The sequence below is a fragment of the Pelodiscus sinensis genome, chromosome 2 (genome assembly GCF_049634645.1).
Source record: "Pelodiscus sinensis isolate JC-2024 chromosome 2, ASM4963464v1, whole genome shotgun sequence".
Lineage (NCBI taxonomy): Eukaryota > Metazoa > Chordata > Testudines > Trionychidae > Pelodiscus > Pelodiscus sinensis.
Window position 1 is genome coordinate 174,908,294 of NC_134712.1, and position 24,512 is coordinate 174,932,805.

General features: G+C 41.6%; 1 protein-coding gene across 2 annotated transcripts in view; it reads right to left on the reverse strand.

The window, feature by feature from the left end:
- Nucleotides 1–24,512, reverse strand: part of PDCD6IP (programmed cell death 6 interacting protein) — a 57,816-nt gene that overhangs the window by 9,177 nt on the left and 24,127 nt on the right. The window contains exons 5-13 of one of the 2 annotated variants that reach the window (XM_075921809.1): nt 22,491–22,644; nt 19,364–19,464; nt 18,071–18,187; nt 14,175–14,397; nt 13,307–13,430; nt 10,338–10,515; nt 5,293–5,404; nt 4,206–4,375; nt 3,192–3,440 (exon numbers count right to left, since the gene is read on the reverse strand). In XM_075921809.1, coding sequence (XP_075777924.1) covers nt 3,192–3,440; nt 4,206–4,375; nt 5,293–5,404; nt 10,338–10,515; nt 13,307–13,430; nt 14,175–14,397; nt 18,071–18,187; nt 19,364–19,464; nt 22,491–22,644 — 1,428 coding nt within the window. Of the gene's footprint in view, nt 1–3,191; nt 3,441–4,205; nt 4,376–5,292; nt 5,405–10,337; nt 10,516–13,306; nt 13,431–14,174; nt 14,398–18,070; nt 18,203–19,363; nt 19,465–22,490; nt 22,645–24,512 lie in introns of both variants that reach the window. The other variant, XM_075921808.1, reaches the window with a different exon arrangement.

The following is a 24,512-nucleotide window of genomic DNA, read 5'->3' on the forward strand; positions in this document are numbered from 1 at the left end:
CTTCACCATGAATTTCACAGATCCAAAAAAGGATGGGATGTGGAATACAGGTAGGGATATCAGCCCAAAAAGCCCTATTACAATATGTAACTTCCTCTGAGTGATGGGCCCTACTGAATTCGACAGTGATTGACAAGCTGTATGCAAGTTGGAGAGGGTGAGGAAGACGACAGAAGGGTCGTAAAAAGAAGTGCTGTGCCAAAGGAGGCATTCACCACCAAGTACGACACTGTAGTGAAGATGTGCACAGAACTCCACATGATAGCTATACATGTAAGAGGCACATGGAATGGATGCTTCAGTTGTAGCTTGGGCTCTAGTGAAGTGTTTCCCAATGGTGCTCCGTGGAACCTCGGGGTTCCACAAAGTAAAAGTTAGGGTTCCCGCAATAACTGCACTCCTCCGCCCCCTCTTAAAGAGACAGAGCCTTTTTTTGCAGCAGGTTCCTTGAAATTCTTTCAAGCTGAAAAGGGTTCCGTGGCCAAATAAAATTGGGAAATACTGCTCTAGTGGAATGAGCCCGTACACCTGTGGGGGCAAGAAGGCACAAAAACTGAGTTTAATGGAGCCAGAAATCCATTTGGAAGTTCTGGGTAGAGCTGGCCTCTCCCCTAAATCTCTCTGCAACAATCCAGAGGTTTCCGGATTGGTTTCATTCGCTACAAGCAAAAGGCCAAAGCTCATCAGACATCAATGAAATACAATCAATGCTCTTCTTCAGATGTGTAGTTTCAGGGGGAAAAACAAGCAAGCACATGGATTGGTTAATGTGAAACTATCTCTGGTAAAAATTTTAGCTGTAGATGGAGGCATTATCCTTGTGGAATACTGAGAATGGCAGGTCCCATCATAATCGAGGTGACAGTAACAAGGAAGGCAACATCTGATCTAGTAACTATCACTCTGTTGTGGTGATGAGAAAAATATATGAGTGGAACTTCTAGTTACGGTGCCTCAAATCTCCAAAATAAGGACCCTTTTAAGACATGCTTTAGATGAGCCCTAACTGAAGTAGGAAGGGGAAGTTTATTCAACACAAATATTAATGCAATCTACATTAAGTATCTCTGCACGCCAGCCACAAGGCTGCAGCCGCAACACTACATTCCCCCTGCATGGAGGAGGGAGGGTGAGCGCCTGCCACAGGCCACCTTGAAGGCAGCTGCGGACCGCTATTGATCCGTGGAGTGCTCTTTGAGAATCACTGCCCTAGTGATAGGGGTTTCCTTCTCTGTGCCAGTCTCATGGCCATGGATCAAAAGTTCCTGAACTGCTGTTGAACAGCTTCTCACGAATCAGCTTATCCATAAGAATATAACCACCACCATACTGGGTCAGACCAAAAGTTCATCTAGCCCAGTATCCTGTCTGCCAACAGTGACCAATAGCAGATGCCCCAGAGGGAGAGATCACACCAGGTAATCCTCACATGATCCCTCCTGTCACCCACCTCCAGAGAAACAGAGGCTAGGGATACCCATTGGCTAATAGATTCATGGAGGTTAGGTCCATCAATGGCTATCTAGCTCTTTTTTGAACCCTGTTAAAGTTCTAGCCTTCACCACATCCTCTGGCAAGGAGTTCCACAGGTTGACTGTGTGCTAAGTGAAGAAGAACTTCCTTTTGTTTGTTTTAAACCTGTTGCCTATTAATTTCATTTGGTGACTTAGTTTTTAATATTGTGGGAATAAGTAAATAACTTTTCCTTATTCACTTTTTCCATACCAGTCATGATTTTATAGACCTCTCATATCCCCCCTCTTTTCTAAGCTGAAAAGTCCTTTTAATGTCTCTTATTTTAATCACAGCCGGATAGTCTCCTTGCTGTGAGATTAACAGATTTTCAGCTCTAAATGTAGCATTATGTCCAGAAAGGAGCATTTTGTCTGATATAAGGGCAAAGTTGGACTCTGTAGATGGAGGAGAGAATGGACTTCTAGATAGTGAGACCTAGATGAACAGACAGCAGTGAACAATACTGTGAATCTGACAGCTGAGAAGAATGACTTCATTGCCCAAAAATTCAGTTGTCAAGATAGGGGTGTATATACATTAAAGTCTTCTCTCTCAGATGGTAGTTGCAGTTCTCCCAAGACAACCCTTAAAATGGTTGAGTTCAAAAGGTTAAACCCTGAATCAATGTCCATTGGCCAAAAGGTGATCTGAAAGAGGTACATATTTTAAAGCCCAAAAACTAAGACTCAGTCAAGACACACACCTTGGTACCAAGTGGTGAGTCAGAAAGCAGGAAGGGCTTTTTTAAACCAATGAGCACAAATATAATAAACACACTAATTAGAAAAAATATCCAAATGTTATTTAAGGTATTTCAGGGAAGCAGATGCACACTATGTAGCTCTGTGTCACTGACATGGGCAGTAAGAAAGATCTGAGTGGCAGCTGGGGCTGCTCTGTCCTTAACTGTTTGGGAATTAAGATGCAGAGACAGACAGGGTATATGTGCTGACTCAGTGGACACTACTGGCTAAAATATTCTAGACACACATACTGTGTAGATTTACCTGCCAGTAGAATCAACATGGACAAGTGCTTGAAAAAAATGTAATTTCTATATGGGGGACAGTCAAGAAAACACTGTCCCAGGCTTGTGAGACACGTTTCCTTCTGCCCAAATTTATGTGCAAAGCTGCTTCTTTTCCCAGTTTTACTCTGGCACTACCTGCTTCTCGATGTATAAAGCTAGGATACATATGGCCAGTACAACTTTGTGCAGAGTGGCCTCCAAGAGTCATGGTGAAGCATCTAACCAGTTGCTGGTGAGGAGTGAGCTATATGTACCTCAGAGGTCAAATGTAATAGGATGTCACAGTGTAGAAGTCATGAGAGGCAGAATAGTACTGTTACAACACACTTGCAAGGAGCTATTACAATGCTGCTGAGTTGCAGCAAGGAAAGGCCTTGGAGAGTTTGTACAGAAGAACTCTGGCACAGGCTGCTGAGAAACAAACACTTGTATCTTTCCCCATTCTCACTGGAAATCGTGTGTCACACGGATCACTTGGATCAACTATTATTCCAGCAAAGTGTGAGTCCTGAGTAGGAAAGAGCAAAGACTAAAATGTTAAGGCATCTGAAGTTCTGCTGTCTGAGAAGGCCATGTGGGTCTGGGAAAACAGTTGAGGCAGTACTGCCGAGTTTATTAAAAAAAGAATACTGTTAATGTTTTGTACCTGAATATTTTTGAGAAGGTCATCCTGCTTCTTCAGGGTCTCTTGAACTTTGTGTGTTAAACTTCCATATATTCGGTCCAATTCAGTAACTGAGATGGCTTCCTCATTTATAGCACCATCCTGTGCAAGTGCAGTCAGAAATTTGCTTGTCATGTCAAAATTTACAGATTTTAGGTCATTCTCAAGTTGTTCTCTCTCCTTCTTCACTTCATCCAGGCTGACTAGTAGAGCTCTTAAGACACGAACAACCTATGAAACAAGATTAAATTCATTTGTACTTTGTTTTTAAGCATTTTTGCCAAACTGCATTCCACCTACTCATCTTGCCTTGCTCCCAAATTATTCAATATTTATGACCTCTGACACTCAGATTACAGTCCAACACAACTTTCACTGCTATATCAAGATTATGAAGAGACCACCTCACTTCCGTAATATTTCATTTTCCTTTAGAAGTTCTCTCTGATTGACAAGAGTGAGAATTTCAACATGTATCAAAGTGTATGACTAACAACTTTGATTCAAATTTTATGTGAGGTATCTTCTTCAAAAAATTATTTTACAACATTATAGCAAGGGTGGGAAATAATTTTTTATTAGGGTGCCACATCTGGGAAGGGATATGGATTCAGGAGGTGGCAGAAAGTTGGGCATATGGAGTGGGGAGTAGAGGGTTGGGGAAAAAAGGGGTTGGGGTGCCAGAGTCAGGTTCTGGCCAGGAGACTACCTGGGTGACACTGAGCCAGCATGTATGAGGCAGCCTCCCTGCTTGCCCTGTCCCTGCACAAGCTGCAGGGCCATTAGCATGTGTGCTTAACTATGAGCCAGTGGGGAGGAAGTCGTGTGTGCATATATAAGCTAGAGGAGAGAGGGGTGTGATGCTTCGTGGCTGCCTGTTATTCAGACAGTCGCATTGGCTGGATTCTGTCTATATTATAGACAGGCTCTAAATAACTTATCACTGTGCACAGACGCTCAGGATAGCCAACAGAACTTTTAATTTTTTTGCCTTACCTCACTTCCCTGCATAGTTTTTGCTGGATTGGCAGAAGGAATAGCTGCATTCAATTCTGTCTCTGGTTTACACAGAAGTGAAATTGTATCTCGGTGAGTCTGATAGCGTTCTTTAACTTGTCCATCTGCCTGTACAGCTTTATCCAGAATATTACAGAAATTGGCTCCCTCTGGCAATAGAAAAAAGGTAATATTTAGAGTATGACAGTGATTTAATCCAAATTTTATAAAATACAACAATATTTGTGCCTTTCATCAATTTTTCACAAGTTTTCAAACACAAACACATTAAAACTGAAGTCCCGGTCATGTAACCATTACATTAAAATGTCTAACTTAGAATACCCAACAAATGGATATTTTAAGAATTACTAAGAAAATACATTTAAAAATTCCGTGATGTGAATAGCACAAATTTGAAAGCTTGCAACTCAGTTACTCAAAAGTCTCAAAATTACACTAACAGGATTCAGTACACAGTGATGGGTCATAAGTATAGTGGAAGAAATTGGACAGACTCATTTAGAAGATTTTTTTTTAATGGAAGAAGTTCCTTCAGAAAAGGGCAAGTGACTCTCTAATCCATCCTAAACTTAATATAAAGTAGCATACAGTTCTTCAAACCTAGAACATGAAGTCTATTATATCCAAGAGTACTGAATAAGCCAGATATTCTGACACAGGGCATCCTCTCTGCACAGCATCAGGAGGGGAGTCTGGCTATACAGCCAGACCAATTAACAAAGCCTCGTGTGTGCTGCATCTGATCCATAAAAGTGGTCCGCAGATATGAAAGGGGTATTTCACAGACTTTCAGGGCTTTGTGAATTAACCTTGTCCACAGGGAAAATCATTTCTTTGGTGATGCACAACCTGCCAAGAGGCTCCCTATGGAAATTCCTTTATCTTCCTTTATCTAGTAGATTAACAAAAGTACAGACATATACATATCTTTCTTAAACTTCACGGACTTTATTGGAACTAATATTAGATGACTAAGATACTTGAATTTTCACTAAATTTTAATTTAAAAATGCCTTTCATGCAGCAGTCCCAGGATCACAGAAGCAAAAGAGGTGAGATTTACCTGCCCTCAAAGGTCTGTAGAGTTCACCAGATGGTGTTCTTTGCCAACGCTCTTTGAATTTTGTTCTTAAATCATTGTCCGTGGCTTCTTCTTCATCCAATAATCTTAATGACTTATAGAATTAAAAAAAGGGTATTATGTGCAATGTATTTTTTCCCTAACTATGAAATGACTACACAGCTATGAACTGTAAAGATAAATCTTGAACATAGTAACTAAAGTGAAAATACTCATAGAGGTAACACCATGTTAGTCTGTACCTGAAAAAACTTAAACAACGAATGGTCCTGCAGCACCTTAGAGACTAACAAAAACTGTAGAACATGAGCTTTTGTGGGCGCAACCCACTTAAGGTAAAAATAGACTTACTATACCTAACTGCCCAATAATTATTTCAGCGAATAAAACCCAAAAGAGGTTACTCATCCTGTGTGGTTACTATGGTTCTTTAAGATACATCTCCCTACGTGTGCTCCTCTCAAGTGCACTTCAGCCCCATTTACTGCAGTTCAGAGATTTTAGGTAATAGTGTCCATTCAGCCTGCACATGTCCACCACAGCTTCATGCTCTGCATGAAGGCTATACGGAGCTGTGCCACAAAATATACAATTTCCATCAACAGGTGTAGAAGGGAGCAGGTGATCAAATGTTCACAGAAAGGCCTCTTAAGACAGTGTACCAAAATGAGTTCACATGCTGGTATAGGGCATCTGATTTGTGGGAAGAGTGTCCAGTATCTTGAGAAATCTTGTAGGATAAGCAAAAACTGAAAAAAAAAAAAAAACCCTTTACCCTCTGTTGGAACAGGGGTGGGCAATAATTTTTGCCAGGGAGCCACTCCAAGGATTTGAAAAGTGGTTGAGGGCTGCACTGTTCCAGGATATTAATGGAAAAGATGCAGGAGCTGGGACAGAGGCTGGGTGCAGATGGGAGCATGAGGTAAGGGACTGGGTGCAGGACGGAGACTGGGGTCTGGGAGAGAGTCTGGGTGAAGCAGGCGGTTGTGACCTAGGGCAGAGGACTAGAATGCAGGGGTTTGGGATGTGACGTAGAGTAGAAGGGGACTGGAGCAGGAGATTAGGGTGCTAGATCTGGGAGGGGGTATGGTCGTAAGAGGGGGACAGAGGGTTTAGGTATGTTGAGTGGGGAGGGCAGAGGGTTGGGGCAGGGAGGGGCTGGGGTGCCAAAGCAGGCTATGACCAGAAGACTTACCAGCCAGCAGCCAAACCAACCTGCCTATCTGCAGAGTTAAGGCTTGCAGAGCTTAAAATGTTTCCCAGCCAGCCTGTTTGCCGGCCATGTGCTTCAGTGAATAACTGAGCTGATGAGAGAGGGCATAGTTCTTCTCGGCTGCCTGTTATTCAAACAAGCAGCTCCAATTGGCTGGTTTACGGCCAGAAATCGGCCAATGGGGATTGAAACAGAAAGGAAACCCAGCAGCCGTGTTTCTGCATGGTGCACAGGGCTACAGGGGAGCCTGCCTGGGGTCCCTAATGCCTCCGCAGGCCGTATTTTGCCCAGGCCTGTGTTGGAAGGTCATACCTGATGCCAAATGTTCTTTTAAGGAGCTCAGACAATCTTATTGATTTTAACTCTAAAACATAAAATATCACAACAACAATAGAGAGAATGTAGTTGAAAGATGTTTCAGGTCACACTAGTGTTTGAATATAATCCACTTTTGCATATGAATGGCACATGTAGACCTCTCCTACTATGTAACAGGATTCTTTTATGTGGAATAGGCTGCAAACCATCTGTAAACCATACCTTGATCTAAACAATCAAAGGTTGGGGTGACCAATTTGACTGGCATCCTGAAAAAGATGGTGAACAGCCCACTGACTGATCAGCTGACAACTGAGTGAGGTAAGGAAATTTCTCTTGACCATGCTGGAAATACAATAACGGTAGCTTTGTCTTTCTTTATTCTGAGCAGCACTGTCAATATCAGGGGAAATGCAAACAGAAGACATGAACTCCAAATGAAGGAAATCTTCTAGGAAGCTGAGATACAGATCCTTGATAAGCAAAGCTAGGAACAATTCTTGTTCCTGGCTGAGGTAAACAGGTCTATATCTGGGACTCACCAACATTTAATTATGCAGTGGAGTATAGTGGGACCTTTGTAATCTTGCAAGAAACATGTACCAAAAGCATTTGCCTCTGGTGTTCTGTACACCCAGAACATAAGTTGCTAAGATGTTGATCTGACTACGTATGCACCAATTCCAAAGTCTTATTGCTTCAACACAAGAGAAGGCAACCTTATTACCCCTTGGCAGTTTACGTAAAGCATCCATGACGCATTGTCCATCGTTATTTATGTATTTGCCCAGATAAATCTGAAAGAATGAATACAGCCCGCTCTAAGATCGAGCAAGTTGATGTGTAAAGTGGATTCAAGAGAAGATCACCTGCCTTGACCAGTGAGAGCATCTAGGTGAGTCCACAATCTCCGTATGGACAGATCTGATTATGATTGAGATGGCTGAGTGAAGGGCACCCTTGTGCAAATATTGAGAGTCCTCTAGAAGAGTGATTTTTGACTGTCAATACCATAGACAGTAGTTTAAACTTTATTTGCTTGGTGATGAGTAAACTGTTCTGAGCCCCCGCTTCCCCCCCCCCCCCCCCAGACACAGAGCATATGAAATTTTGTGTGTTTCATTACTAAAGATGTAAGATGTAATTTCTCCCCCAATAGCTGAAAAGACAACTTGCAGCTGATGTTTGAGAGCTGACTTGGACTATGGTGACTAGATTCAGCAGCGTTTTGAACACGTGTGTAGGAAGCAATTCTTTGGCCATTACTGTATCGAGGCAAACGCCTATAAACTCCACATATTTTGTAGTGCAATTAAGGTGGACTTGGGGATATTTAATTGTAGTCTCAGTCCGAGAAACAGATATACTGCCTTCTGAATAGCCACTGAAGCTTTGTAGAAGGACCATCCTTTGAGCAAGCAATTGTTAAGTATAGGAAAATTAGAGTTTCTTGTTTACAAAGATAAGCTGCACCACAGAAAGAATTTGAGATTATTCTAGGCATAGAATCATAGAATACTAGGCCTGGAAGGGACCTCGAGAGGTCATCAAGTCCAGTCCCCTGCCCTCATTGCAGGACCAAATTCTATTTAGACCATCCCTCAGACATTTATCTAACCTAGTCTTAAATATCTCCAGAGATGGAGATTCCACAACCTCCCTGGGCAATTTATTCCAGTGTTTGACTAGTCTGACAGTTAGGAACTTTTTCCTAATGTCCAACTTAAACTTCCCTTGCTCCAGTTTAAGAAGAAGAGAGACTGAATGGGAGCATCACACATTGAAAATCCTTTTGATCCAGAGTACAGTATTGGAATCTTCCATGGGAAGTGAGCTTCTTAAAGGGCAAGGGCTGAGGACTAGTCCCCTTGGTTCAATGATGACACTGCTTTAAGAGTTTCCATTTTGAACCCCTGAATATAAATTTATCTCAGATCTAGAATAGATCTCCAATCATCATTTTTTATTTTGGAACTAGGAAGTAGCTGGATTATAATCCCTCACCTCTGTGTAGGATGGGAATTCATTGGTTATCACCCAGATTCAGAGGACTTAATTTCCTGTTCCCAAAGGTGCTTGTAAGAGGAGACCCTGAAGAGTGATTGGGAAGGAGGTAGGCATGGTGGATGGAGAATCCCGCTGAAATGATTTTAAGAAGCCACCTGTCCAAATGCAATATAATCCCAGTTCTGACAGAAATGAGAAAGTAGTCTCCAAAGTAAGGAAGACATGCAGATGGTTGAAGCAGATAAAAATGCAGATGGTAGCTGAAGTCAGGTCTCTACTAGATATGGAAGGTCAGCTTGAGGTACTCAACTCCAACTACATAAATAACATAGTTGGTGTTTTCACAATGGGAGGTCGATGGAAGCAAATACTCACAATGGCTTCCCTTACTCCTTGCAAATCAAGGGAGTACCAGTGCTAACTAGCGACACCCTCGGCATCTAAGAAGATGGGGTTGAACAAACATTGGTACCTAAAATCTCCCACCTGAGGTACACAGAGTAGGAACACCTAGAATGGAGCAATCATGGAGACACTATTTGAAGAAGCAGAAGTGGCTGTAATAGGAATCTTGTTGTTTTACCAATTTCCCTCTCAACCATAATCTCAAATGGAAAAAGCTCTGCTGAGTCAATACTACCTGTGACACTGGACACTTGTAGATAAAATGCTTACCCATCTCCATGCATATCTTTGGATTTCACACTTAAAAACCTTCAAAAAAACAAGTGACTTCATTTCACTGAAGTGACAACTTTACACAAATGCAAGTTAACTTGAAATATTATAACATGCATCCTTTACTATTTAAAGAGCTTGAGTTAGAGTCATAAAAGTGCACATCATATATATAGTAGCCCAGTGTCTGAGTCTGTAACGCCGAAATGCTGGCTGTTCCCTCTGGGTGGCACTGTTGCTGAAAAGCTGTCTGTTCCCTCTGGTCGGTCCATGCTGCATGGGGAGTGTGGGGCCCAAACGGCTGCTTGCTCCCCTGTGGCAGCCTGGCTGAGCGGCGCAGAAGTCAGTTGAGCGCCACACGAGAGGGGAAGAGGGGCGGGGCAGTGATGTGCGATGTGACAGCTGCTCCAGGTCCCGCCCCCAGCCATGAACATCACCGCCGTGCCCCCCTTTGCCTCTCACTGTGGCGCTCAGCTGACTTCTGCGCCGCTCAGCCGGGCCGCTGCATGGGAGCAAGTGGCGCAAGCGGCCGTTTGGGCTCTGCACTCCCCACACAGCGACGGGGAGTGTTGAGCCCAAAAGGCAATTTGGACTCTGCAGTCCCCCTAGTGAGAGGCAGGAGGAAGAGGAGAGCTGGGGGGGGGGGGGCGGGGGGGGGGGAAGAGAGGCAGGAGCAGGAGGAGAGAGAGACATGGAGCAAAAGACCAGAGGCTCAGGAGAGAAGACTGATGTGGAGGAGAGACCTGAAAATCCTATCTTATGATAGGCTAATTGGCTAGTTTTAAAGAATGTCAGTTTTTTCTAAGCTTACTTCATCCAAGATCTCTCTGTTCCTCTGTAGCAGTTCTGGTAGATCTTTGATCAGCTGATCAATGGTTTGGATGCCTCCCTGTTCAATAACAGACTTGGACTTCTGTAGAATAGACTGAGGAACACTATCACCAGACACATCTTCAATGGCAGCAGGCAGATTGAGAGAAGCCAATATTCTGAGAAGGTCAATGTATTGCATACAATTAGTACACCACAAAAACAGCACCAAAAAGCATCATTTTTTATATCCAAATTAAAAACACATAAAAACAAGAAAGGTAACAGAAGGTAATATAATCCTGGATAATTTTAAAAACTGGAAACATTTACAGATTACTCATAGGATATAATTATCCAAAAAAGCAAGAGTACTAATTTTTTTTAAAGATAATTAATATATCTTTCATTTTTCCTTTGTATTTTAGTGCTTATAAAGCATAACAGACTAAGGGCTTATCTTCACTATGCAACAGATGTATGCTGAAGTGACTAATTCACTGGTGGTCGATTTATTGCATCTGCTTACAGGTAATAAATCGATTTCAGAAAGCTCTCCTGTCAACTCCGATAATCCACTAGGATGAAAAGAGTAACTGGAGTCACAGGGGAAACAACCCACACTGACATTACTGCACAAAAACACCGTGGTAAGTGGGGGGGGGGGGGGAAGGAGAATTAGGGAGAATAAGAATTAGATCAATTTCACTTGAACTTTCCTCTGGAGAACAGAAAAGGAGAGGCACACTGGAACTATTTAGTAGATTTTGGTAAGTCTGTCAAGTTAAGGTACACTATTTGCACAGCTGAAGTTGCTTACATTAGATTGACAGTTTGGGAAATGCTGATCGTGTATGTGCAATCCGGCTGACTACGGCTTTTTGAAAATCTCTGACCTGCGGTGCTGGGACAAGCCCAACCTACAGTGGAGCACTCACAGGGACCATTCGAAGAAGAATATAGTTCTCCAGCTGATGTGGGCGGAGGGAGGAGAAGTGTCTCCATTGCTATATCCCTCTTCAGCTAAGCCATATACCACAAGGCATCCACCAGGTATCTTTGAGGTGACCAAAATGAGAAGAGAGATAGAGTTCCTTCCACCAGCCACAGTGATGGGTAGGGACTTCAGTTTGTAAGACACCTACCAAGGCCTTATCTACACCGGCATATTTTGGGTGTATATAGACTACGCCAAACGGTCGAAAGAGTATATGCGAATTCCGTGGGAATTTGCATATCTTCTTCCGATCACCCTTTCAAAAGCTCAGTTTTTGAAAGTGAAAGTAATTAAAATGCAGCTTTTTCAGCAAACCCTCACCCCCTTCTCAAAAAGCTGTATATGCCTCCTTTAAGGAAGAGCAGCTTTTCGACGAAAGAAAAAGCCAGACACCAAAAAAGCCATGTCTTAATTACTTTCACTTTCAAAACCTCTGCTTTCGAAAGATATGCAAATTCCCACAGAATTTGCATATCCTCTTTTGACCATTCAGTATAGTCTAGATACACCCCCAGTCACCAAAAACTGTCTTTTGGCAACAAAACAGTGAGAGCGTTTACACTGCGACTTTTGTCTGGAAAAGTACCTAGTTTTAGCAACAAAAAACTTCCAACCCTCCAAGACTTTTGTCTTTTCCCCTCCATTTATTGTCAGCAAAAAACCAGTGTTAGACTTTGCTGTTTGTTTTGTCGAGAACTGGCTTCTGTCAGTATCCCACAATGCCTTCCCTAATGGCTGTGCTCAGTGTTTTGTGATCTGCTCTGCCCTGCATGTGAAAGGCATGCACCACTCCCTTTCAAAGCTCTCGGAAGTATTGGACAGCTGAGTGAGCTGGGAAGTATCTGAGTTAGCTGCTCTGTTTGGGTAACAAACACAGAGCAAATCATTGGAATTCTTCTGTTCTTCTCTGCTAAGAACATAGCAGCAGGCAGACTGCTGCTGCAGGAGGGCTAGAGAGACTGGTGTACAGTACTGCTTTGACATGTGTTATCATGGAGAGCTCAAAGCAACAAGGGAATACCAAGAAGCACAGGGATCATCTCTGCCTTCCCATGACTATACACTGTGGGATTTTTTTCTCTCCCTCTGTGGTGACTTTTGACGACAGAAGTGCTGTCAACATACAAACATAGCCAAACGGAAGAAAAATACAAAATCAATGGCACACACAAGCAGAGTGTAAGGCCAGCTCTTATAGTGTAAGGCAGACAGCTCAGTACCCTTCCATTTCCCAGAAGCTTAGGAAGGAAAGCCAGTGGCTTCACCCTGGATGTTGTCCCTAAACAGCGTATCCGTAAGTGACTAATGGGATTTTAGTCACTTGACTATCAGGTGCCTGATAGTTTCCCAACAGTAGAGAGCTGCAGTATTTTTACTGTAGTATTTACTGACCCAGTTCTCTAAAACTTTTAGTACCAAGTGCTGAGACAATAAAAAAAAAATCACAAGCCATTACAGGGTGAATCTCTCCAGTCCAGCACACTCATTTGGCAACATCCATAGTCTGGCATGGTTTTAGTTAGCTGGATGTCCACTTATGAGTGTGGCAAGTTTCCCATTATCCCATAAAGTTTGTTTTGAGCCACAATCTTGGTTCAGTGATCTGTGCAGTTATTTAGCTCTAATATACCACCAAATCTTTTCTAAGAGCCTAGTAGGCAGTGGAAGTTTTGGTAATGCTGTCGGACAATATTGACCTCCCATGGTTCCACAAATTCTCTGGTTCAGCACCAGTGAAGTACTAATAGTACCACACTAGAGATGTTCAACCTGTAGAAACTTGGGATGACTGTTCCATTATTTTACATCATCAGTATTCACATATTCCCCTTCGTTCTTCAATTTTTGTCTAAACCAAATATTTAGAAATATCTGAACAAATCACTTCATAAATCTTCACTGAAATGGATAAAAGGTTTCAATAATTTCAGACAAATGATTAAAAATGTTTTGAAAAGGTAATCAAGACTCACCCATTTGCCAGATTGGTGGCTTCTCTCATCTGGGCTATTGATCTATTTACCAAGTCTGCCTTCCTCTGGTTATAGAGGCCCAGAGACTGCTGCACTGCCAGAGGAACCATCTTCTCAAACAGATCTGCAATTGAGACAGATTTTAATGCAGTTATAAAAGCGACACAAAAAAAACCCTGCAGTTTCTTTATACCCTTTGCTATATCTTTAGAGATTACTCTAGAAAACTACTGATAATTGGATTGGTCAAGTTTCTTTAAAAGTTGTTACTTCAGATTTATCACAAAAGACTCTTAGTAAAGGATATGTATACAACTTCAACATACTGCATTTAGGCAAGATGTGAGAACAACAGATGGGGCTATCTTAAAATTAACTTGGCAGGAAATTTCATTAATAGGCAGAAAGATCTTTTCAACAAACCTCCATGATCAGAGCTCAGATTACATGCTTCAGCCAAACATTCTGAGATATAGTTACTCAAACTTGCACTAGTTCTAACTTGAAACTGCAGATTTACCTTTTGCAGGGTCCTATCAGTAATCTTTGTATAACCGTATAAACTAATGGCTTTATGTATACTACAATAGTTCAGAAACAATTGTTCAGAAAACGCTTAACTTCACGTATTGTAAATGTTCTTTTCCACATCCAACATGCTTATTTAATATTTTCATCAATGAATAGCAAAGAGAATTTAAAAAAAGACACAAAATTTGCCAAATACAAAGGCAGTTTGCTGAAACACACTCTTGGAAATTGAACATTAACCTTAATATTACACATTTAACTATTACAGGTGAATTTGGAGCCCACATTAATCTCAAATATACTTCACCTCTCAATCTTCTATGAATATTTTGCTTACCAGTGAATTTCTGGCTGATAGGGACAACAATTGAGGTAGTTTTCACAAGACTGGCTTTGCCAATGGGTTCTAGATCTTTCAAGTCAGGAACCCGGTCATGATAAATGAAGTCATTGTCTTTCTTGGCAGCTGTAAGGGCGCGGTTGATTTTGTCAGACAAATCTTTTACATTTATGTATTCATCATAACGAGATGCCACTGTTTTTACCAGGTCTGACGCATGCTAAAAATCAACACAGAGAATTACAATTCAAATAGTTTCTCTATCCAGTACTCTTTCCAACAGCCAGCACTCTTTCCAACAGCATTCCATCTCTAAAAAACAATATATAGGAAAACAGCTGATCATTTCAGTTAGCCAACTAAGACTATTGCAAAGGCATAGGATTTAACATTAGGAGCCCTCTGCCTAGTAAAGTTATATCCCTAAAGATTTTGAGAAGGATCAGCAAAATTACTCTTTGCAATACACTCATTGATTTTTGTTTACACAGACAGACATTAATGGGATCAAGAGTCCTCCTGCAGGTCATCCTAAGTAACCTCCCCAGCAGTCTCCAAATTATTTAGTTGTAATTTAGAAAGTACAAAACAGGGAGATAAATTATTTCACAAGCCCACTCAAAAAAAAGTGAACACTGCGTCAGCTTCAAGGACCAGAACTAAACTGGTTGTCCCTAGTTAGAGGAGCCTTGTAGTAAATGCTACAATATGTAGTTTCCTTTGTGTGTCTTCCCCTTGTGCTGCTAAAGATTCAAGGGGGAGACAATGTATTTCTACCCCATTCTCAAGTTCTTGCCTGTTTCTTGAATAACGTGCAAGAAACAAATGTTAATATACAGCTGCACAGCTAGAGTTCTAACATGACAGCCATCTCCCTGCTACCACCATCAGGCTGTTTAAGGCACTGTTTTAGCTGCCTTCTTGATCACACAGGCTTACAACAGTGCTGCAAAAATATACAATCTTGGCAAACTATGCCAAACTCTTATTACTGTAATTGTAAAGGGGAAGGGAGTTGGGGGAGAGAAAGGAAAGAAATAATGTAAAGAAGGAAATGCACACAAAGGGAAGCAGAAGGGACAAATTCTCACATCCCAGATGGTATTTGGGATTTAGTCAAGGCTGGTGATGGTGGCAATGACATATGGCCTGGTCAGGAAAATTTTCAGAAGTAGGACAATGAATGTCAGGGATCCCAGGAAATGGCAGCGGTGGGACTCATGATAGCAAAGCTCACTTAATAGCCAGCATTTCTCCCAAAGTCTTTCTTTGAGGACGACGAAAGACAATGATGTGTACAATAGCTCATCCACTTATTTTGTCCATCAATTAGACTTAATTTTCAACACACCAAGTTTGGCTCATTGATTTTTAGTCACAAATTTGAGGGAAGCCTTCTCTAAAACTCAGTCAGCACTAAATTACTTAAATCCTAAATTATCAAAAGATTAGTGAAAACTTGTGAGGTTTATTACAAAAAATGACTATAAAATGCATGATGGGAAAATTTAAAAGCTATGCTAAGGACATACATTGCACAATTTTCTAGCTCCCTCTGCTACTTTTGGTATTTTATTTATTTTATAGTCTATTACATAAGCATTGAAAGATACTACAGTAAACTTCCGATAATCCAGCACCTTTGGAATTATTGGATATGCTGGAGTACCGGAAGGGGGGCTATGAGAGGTCGGGGGGGGGGGGTCGGCAAGGAACGGTGCAGCGTGGGCAGCACTCCAGCTGCTCTGCCCCCGGCTTCCCCAAGTCCTCCGCTGCTGAAACTGACCAGTGGCGGACTTGAGGAAGCCCGGGGCAGAGCAGCTCCAATTGTCTGGCTGGCCAGAGTACTTCCACGTTCCAGCTGGTGCCAGACTATTGGATGCCGAACAACTGGAGTTTTACTGTACTAGGGAAGGCATTAGCAAAAAAAATTCGACACCCACTCTTGACGATTTTTCTTCGGCATAAGCATACAGAAAGCAAACCTAGTTCAGCCAGGAGTCACCCTTATAAGTTTGGTTTAGAAAAGCACTCAATGAAAAACTCAAGTGGAACCCTGAAACAGCATGAGAGTTGTCCCTACTGGTCAAGAATTCTTTCTGCTTTCAATTTTACTGAATCTTACAAACACAGAGCCACAAACTAACAATCATCATCACCACCTCCACAGCCACCAAAAAAATTGTTGCATTTGACAAACCAGGTGTTTTCTTCATTATTGCCACTTAAGTTATGTGCTATGTAATTTATTCCTGTGTGTGTGTATATACACACTAATTACATCATACTTTCTTCTACTTTACATGAATGTGTAAAGGAACCCTTTGAACTGTATCATTTACCAGATACAATATGCACAGCCATAACATCTACTACATATTTGAGAAAGTTGGTGTCTGTCTGTATGTCCAAAAATTCCTCCTAAAGAGTAAGATCTAGGACCACCAAATTTGGTATGCAGTTTCCTCTTACTGGAAGGGTAAAGATTTTGCTGAGCCAGGACAATGGAATTTGCCTGAATAGGATTGTTTCTCATAAAACACAGAGGGAAGGATCTATTAACAGGCATCATTATACTGCAGAATAACCACAATGGGACAGGTGCATTGGTAAGAGTGGCCAGCAGGGGGCGGGGCTCTGGATGTTGCTGGCCACAGTACGCTGTTATGGTTCCGGTGAGCCACTATCTAGGCAGCATGGCACTGACCAGTCCCCATAAAACCTACTGCACCCCAGTTTCTCCTCAATCCCCAACCCTGAGTCCTGCATTCCCCCCCCACACACACACTCCCAGTCCTCTGCCCCAAGGCCCTGTTCACATACACCCCAAACTGTTGAGTTCTGCACCTCTCCTCATGCCCAGCCCCCTGCCCATAGCAACTCTCAGTAAGTGTGCTAGTTCCCAATAGCATCATGTGACATAATTAAATAGATATCCCACCAATGTCCATCACACAATGGTGTCCCCCTGCTTTCCTTCAAACACAACAGAAGCTCGTGGATAATGCAGAAATTTTTAAAAAAGAGATTAACATTCCACTTCTTTGGCAGGCACATTAAGGAATTCAGTAACAGAGCCAAATTCTTCTCCACTGCACTTCAAATGGACCTTATTTTTTGAAAAAACCAGGCCGTGACACTGTCTATGTGTCATAGGAGATAAGTCCCAGCAATGGAAGTAGATACAATGACTAGAATTGTATTTTAAATCTATTTCTATATTAAAAATAAGATTGTGGGTTTATATAAGTAGAGGCAATATTTCAGCAATGGTCACAGTTTGCATCACCTGATCAAATTTGGTCCATTATTGTCAAATGTATTAATATAAGCTATTCTAGCACAGGCAAGGTCTTCAATTGTGGAGACATGGGTATCTAAGCATTTGAAATTCTATGTACCAATTGGTTCAAAAAACAGACTAGGTAAGTTCACAGAAGATATTAACTATTAGCCAGGATGGGCAGAGATGCAAGTTCATGCTCTAATGTCCCTAACCTCAGTCAGCCAGAACCTAGGAATGTGTGACAGAGTATGGATCATTGACTACATAGTCTGTTCATTCCCTCTGAAGGGCCTGACATTAGCCACTGTCGGAAGATAGAATACTAGGCTAAGCAGCCTTTGTTTTATTTACTCTTAGGATGTCATGCTTCCAAAGATCTGACTAAAGCACATACTTTGGAACAGAGAGATTTCTCACCATTACAGTATGGAAGTTCAGCAGTACGCAGTCTGTGGGCTTTGGGTTTTGTTTTTGGTATGTTTTAAAAAACTTCTCATTCTTAATTATCTGAGTTTTACAATTCAGTAGACTAAGTTTTTCATAAGTAGAAATTAAAATTAAAAAAGTCTTCCTACTTTAAGAGCTCTGCCCAAACTCCCAAACCCACCTGCAATCTCCCGATTTCTTCACCAAATTTCTTCTGCTGCTTTGCCAGGATAGACTGATGATACTCTGCATTGGCTTGCATAATGCAGTGCTTCGCAGCCAGCACAGGAAACACCTCCTGGAAATAAAAATACTGACCAGGGGAAAGTCCAACCACATAAAGCACCAGAGACAACATGGGATGCAGGAAGGAAAAGGAAGAAGAAAAGGAAATTAGAATCACCCAATTAATGGTTTAGATAGGTTAAAACATTAAAAGTAAATGTTAGAGACATATGACTCCATGGATTTAATTCAGCCAAAATAAAAATATTGCTCTGGTAAAATTACTTCAACTGTTCTACATTGATTTGAGGATTGTACTTAGTTTAATTAAAGCCATGAAGTCACAGCATTTACTTTACAAAGATTAGAATTCAAATATGCATTAGAAAGAATAGTAGAGAGGCTATCACAAAGACCCCAAGACAAAGTAGTTTCAAAAAGTATGAAAGAATATTTAGCCCTCTTAGTTAACCAAGTCACCACACCTTAGATGCTGACATGAAAGTTCTATATACTTTTCTTCAAATGATCATTACTACAAATAAACAATTATCCAGCAGAAACTACCGCAATGAGTTTTCATTTCCAATGAACCAAGAGCACTTTAATTATCAGCAGACCTAAAAAAATAGTTCTAAGGACACACACAACAAAATTTATTTATTTATATAAATAAAAATAAAGTCTGCCAGCTCTGTATAATCACCTCAGGATCTAAAATATCAAGACCAGAATAGGGATGTAAAATGCCATTTAAAATGTTAACCTGCTAAACTACTTGTTTAACCACTTAACCAGTCCACCACACCACAGGCAGGAGGTTCCCAGCACCAGTTACCACTTTACATCCCTAGACCAGGACCCATATAGAACCTCATTACAAAGTGTTAGTATGAAAAACAGATTTAGTAAGGTATTAAATAAGCCATCCCTAAATACGCTAGGACAAGTTAACTCAAAATATCAGTTTTAATAAAATTATATTGAAAATAGTATTGCAATACTTTCAAAGCTAATCACTTTTTAATAAAAACTTAAAGTGTTATTCCAACAGCTGACAACTTGAAATGCAGGGTTTTTCTGAATTCCTTCAGTTCCTCAAAAATCCCCAGGATTCTTCTCCCAAACCCCATTAAATTGTGATCAGAAAAATGCTTGAGAAACCATCTTAGAGATAATTTATAGAATGTAATACTCTGAACTAGAGTTATTGGTATATTTTATGTTTTTTCCTATTAGAATTACTAACCTTGGGCAAAGTGTCCTTATACTGACACTGTTTGAAAGCATCACCATAATAATCTGCAGCTTGATTAGCCAGCTTAGCTATAATAGCATCTTTCATTTTATCTGGAATTAAAAAAAAAAAACAAAAAACCACCATTAATACCAATGTTTTCATGAAAAGGAAGGTTACTCACTCGTAAGTAGAGCTCATGATGGACTCTGCACATTCACACTCACAGAATGTGGCAGTTGTGCTGCTCTGACATGGAAGTGCTTGATAGCAGTGTCCACTAGGGAGAAGAGGGGCACTGCAATGAAGATGATTAAGTAGACATGCTCTGGACTAAGTTTTCAAGTTCAGAATAGTCTAAGTTTCAAAACTCAATTTAAACTTGCCATATTTAAAGTTTAAACTTTACTTAGTGGTGTGTTGCAACAGAAAGCCACACAGAGCTCTTGTAATGAGATTATTTCACTAGAATGTCTATTTCAGGGTTTTCCAACCTATGGGTCAGGACCCAAATATGTGTCGCCATTACATTTCAAAAGGGTCGCCAGGTGTCTCCCCAGGTGGCTCTTAAGGAGCCATTCACACATTTTTTGAATTGTCCTGGGTCACCAAGTGTTCCTGAACTGTCAAAACGGGTCCCCATCTGGAAAAGGTTGGAAACCACTGGTCTATTTGAACCAGCATTATATGTACTGCAATTATAGCTCTTGGCAGGCCCAGGATATGCGACACAAGGAGGGGGTGAGGTAATATCTTTTGCTGGACCCAGTTTTCTTTTCACCAACAGAAGAGAGAATTAAAAAGCAGATACCTCACTCATTTGATCACTAAGATTAAGCAGTCACTCTCACTGTTATATACTTTAATTACAACTATGCATCCATGATACTTTTCAGATAGCTATTTGTCAAAAATCTCCTTTATGTAGGAAGTTGCCAACAAATGCTCTAACTACCATAAAAGACAACACCTTCTCTCTACAGAAGTGGGAAAGGAATCCATGCCTGTAAGCCAGATTTCTCAGGAAGAAAGGAAGTCTCATCAAGAGTTACAAATACTAGTGTGACCTGTCACTGCCTGTGATCAAGAGAAAGATTTTAAGTGAACATTTAGGTTCAAAAGTGAATCAGAAATATACTTAAGCAACATTTTTCCTTGGGAAATATTAATGTTCACAAAAATACACATTTTCATGCATCAAAATTATGGACAATTCAGGCTACAGTTAGTAAAGTGACCATTTTGCAACAGCATTTCATTTCAACCTTTACTTTTGAAACAGCATTTTGTTTTTAAGTTTTGATAAGAAAAAAATTTAAACACGTGATCTCTCAAAAAGATTTTGTTGTTTCAAAAGATTTTGGAGGTCTCAAAACTGTTTTCCCCCCCCATCAAGTAGAAAAAAAAATAAATTTGGTTCAAACCAATTATGCCTGCCCTCTCCACTCCCCTTCCCCCCTCTCCTCCCCACCAGACCTAATCTGAAAAAATAAACTTGTTCAGCTGTAGTGAAAAATGTACTGATAAGTTCTGGGGTACATTTTTCTGGGGTCCCTCGAGGTCAGACCTGGGCAAAATATGGTCCGGGGGCTGGACCTGGCCTGCCAAGCCACCGGATCAGGCCCACAGACCCCCCCTGCTGGGACCTTCAGGCATGCAGCTGCCACAGTTTAAAACCCAGACCCTGCATGTCTCTGCTGTGCAGGGATGGCAAGGCTTCATGTGATCTCCCCGCCTCCGGCCCAATCCTCAGCTCCTATTGGCCAGAAACAACCAGCCAGTAACAACTGACCTCAGCCAATCTCTCAGCTCCTATTGGCTGGAAACAACCATTCAATTGGAGCTGTGAGATCGGCCTGAGTGACAGGGGCAATGCAACCCTCCTCCCCCAAGCTGAGTTGAGAGGCAGGTGGAGGGAGAAGGCTGCATTTTCCAGCAGGCTGGGGCTGCAGCAGACAGGGAGCCCAGCCTGGCTCGGGGGTACTGCAGCTTACTCTAGGAAGCACCAAGGTAAACTCCTCCCAGCCAGCCCCTGCCTCTGGCACCCCAGCCCCTCCTGTACCCCTACTCCCTCCCCCAGGTCACCATCCAAACCTGCTGTGCTCCCCTGTCCCAGATCACAATTCTCTTCCAGACCTGTACCCCCTCCAAAACCCTTCCCTCAAGCCAGAATCCTCTCCTGCCCCCACACTCTCTCCCTGATCCTACATCCCAATCCCCTGATCCAGGTCACAACCCCCTCTTCTACCCAAACAACCCGCTCAGACCCCACACCCTCTCCTGCACCCCGGTCCCTTACCCCATGCGCCTTCCTGCACCCAACCTTGACCCCGCACCCCCTCCACAGAAAAGTGGTCAAGGGTCGCACTTACCAAAATCTTCAAGTGGCCCCCCACCAAAAAATATTGCCCACCCCTGCCCTAGGTTATGCTGTCAGTGGTCATAAGAGTAGCAATACTGTTATTAGTTTTTTTCCTTTAATTAAGCTTCTCTGCAATATTCAATTAAAAAAAACAAAAGCTAGTTCAATGCTGCAGTGTCATTCCCGTAAAACGGGGGATGAGAACCTGAGGCTCAGGGCCCCTCCCGCCTAGCATTGGGGAGCCCATGCTGGCACTTCAGCCTCCCCACTTCTCACTTGTGCAACCCAAGACTGATTTTTCTGTGAGTCAGCAGCTCCCCAACCCAAAAAAGTTTCCCCACTCCTGCTGTAAAGGGAAGGTATTTTATCAAGGAAAATTAAAGTCAAAATGAGAGTTCAAATCGTCTAATAAATAGTGCTCCGTGCCACATGCAAGACCTGGGTTAGATTTCTCAAATGAACAAGGTCACACTTTTCACACAGAATGTTCAGTCCTGATAGGGATGATGAAGTGGCACATCTCACTCCTCAACATCAAGTCACAACCTGACAGCTGATATTTACTATGACATGGGAAAAGAGTTAACGGTAATAAAATTCTCTATTCACACACAACCAGTATTTCTTTTATGGTGATAAGAACAGTTGATAGATGAGTGAGGCAGTCCTGAAAGGCTCGCATGATACTAGACTTCGTTTCTATAAGTCAAAATCAAAACGTTTGTGGAAGTTGTGAAGAGCACTTAAAGGTACATTCATAAAATGTAAAAGTTATACCTCTTGTCGCTTTTAAGAAGAACACCTCTTGAGCTTGAGCCAACATAATAAGACTAAGGGTTCCAACTGTATCTGGAGAGATGTCCACAGTAGGCTCTCTACTCAATGCAGACAAGACTGTGTCTTTAATGTGTTGGAAGGCACCACTAGCAAACTGAACCAAAACAAAAATACATTATTTTTCATGTATTTAAAACAAACTTTTGCTCATCGAAAAGGTACAACACAAACAGATGTCTGAGAAACAAGTGTACTTTTATAGTCAACAGCAACACGGAGACCAGAAAGAACCAATTCTAGAATATCAGCTTCATAAGACTTGAGATCCCACTTTTACTAAAACAGCTGACCAAGGCTTCCTGAGAAGCTATAAACCAAACTATGAAGGTTATATAAATATGGAAGATATGTACTCAGAAGGCATGTCTACATTATAAATATAAACTGACCTATGTTAGGTTGACTTACAGTTCATGTCCACAATGTCTTGCCAATGGCACACAGCCCTCCTAGGAGCACTTCCTCCAGCTTACAAGGGGCAGAGAGGTAGGCCTCAGCTTCTCAGGCAGCTCCCCACCAGCTGCTAAGCTTACCACCAGCAATGGAGCAGAGGCAACGGGCTTCTTGGTTACCAACTGGGAATGGGGAAGCCAACTGGACATTGTGCACCGATTTCCCCACCAAGAAACCAGGGACCACCCTGGGCTCTCAACTCCCTACTCCTCACTGGGAGTAAAGGTGTACCCAACAGGGACCAGGAAGCCAAGAGCCTGGGTGGCAGCCATGAAAGTGACTAGAATGAGACAGCCAATAGATGTAAGTAATGCAATATCTTTAAAAAAAAAAAAACCACACTGCATCATCCTACCTACACAGACATAAGCCTCTCATGAAGATGGAGTTATGATGTCAGTGTAGTAATGTCAGTGTAGTAGGACACTTCTATCAGCAGGATCAAGGCTGCAGTGTGTACACTGCCATAATTAGGACAACGTAAACTACCTTATGTCAACCTAATGCTGTAGTGAAGATCAGGCCTAAGTCAAATGAAGAGGAAAATTAGGATTAATATGAATTACATTAAGAGCATTGCATACTAGCTAATATAAGGGTAATTAAACCTCCAGGAGTAGGTCAGAAGCAGTAGAAACACATGTTTCTGGCTGTGGGACGTCTGCCAATCAGCTGGGTAGCATTTCAATCTCTCCAGAGTGACTGCCTAAGTGATCAACTTACAGGAAACACTAGCCATAAAATAAAAATGTGTTGTCATGGTACTGTATTCCATAGTTATAGGCAGTCTGTGGACAATAAATTCCTCTGACACATCTGGTCATGTTCCAACATGATACTGGTGTAACTGGATCACTGGTCTGTTCTGACACTACAATGTCAACATTTCTAAATGAAATTAACAACACTGAATTAAAGAGGCCTTACATCAATGCTAGAGATATCTGAAATAAGCACTAAAAGCCAAGGGTCCCCTGCAGTTGTACACAATTGAATGTACATTTCTGTAGCATGGTATAATAAACCATGACTGAAAAATATCTGGAGGGCTACCACCAGAAAGGAAATGAGGTGGTACATTAAGATAGATGCATGTAAATATTGAAGAGGCAGGGAAGGAAGCATGGAAATTGATATTTGTAAAAGACCTAATCCATTAACAGTACTCTGGGAAGCAGAGTTTCAAAATACAAATAAAGTTAAACTAGGTAAACAGATTTTTCTCAGTTTTTCAAACTCTTATTCAGAGAATCATTTAAGACCAAGAAGGATGTGTTATCCATAATCATGATAATAGACAAACTGAAGTGGCTGCATATTTTTGTTGCCAAGAGGATTCAATTATCTGTTAACTATTTACAACATTCATTAGAGACAGACAGACCAATTTCAGTACAAGGGGTATTTTTAAGAAAAGATTGGCAAAACAGTGTATACCTTTTCAAGTATGTACATAAACCACACTATGTGCACATCTAGAGAAACTGGTGTACCCTTTACATGATTTAG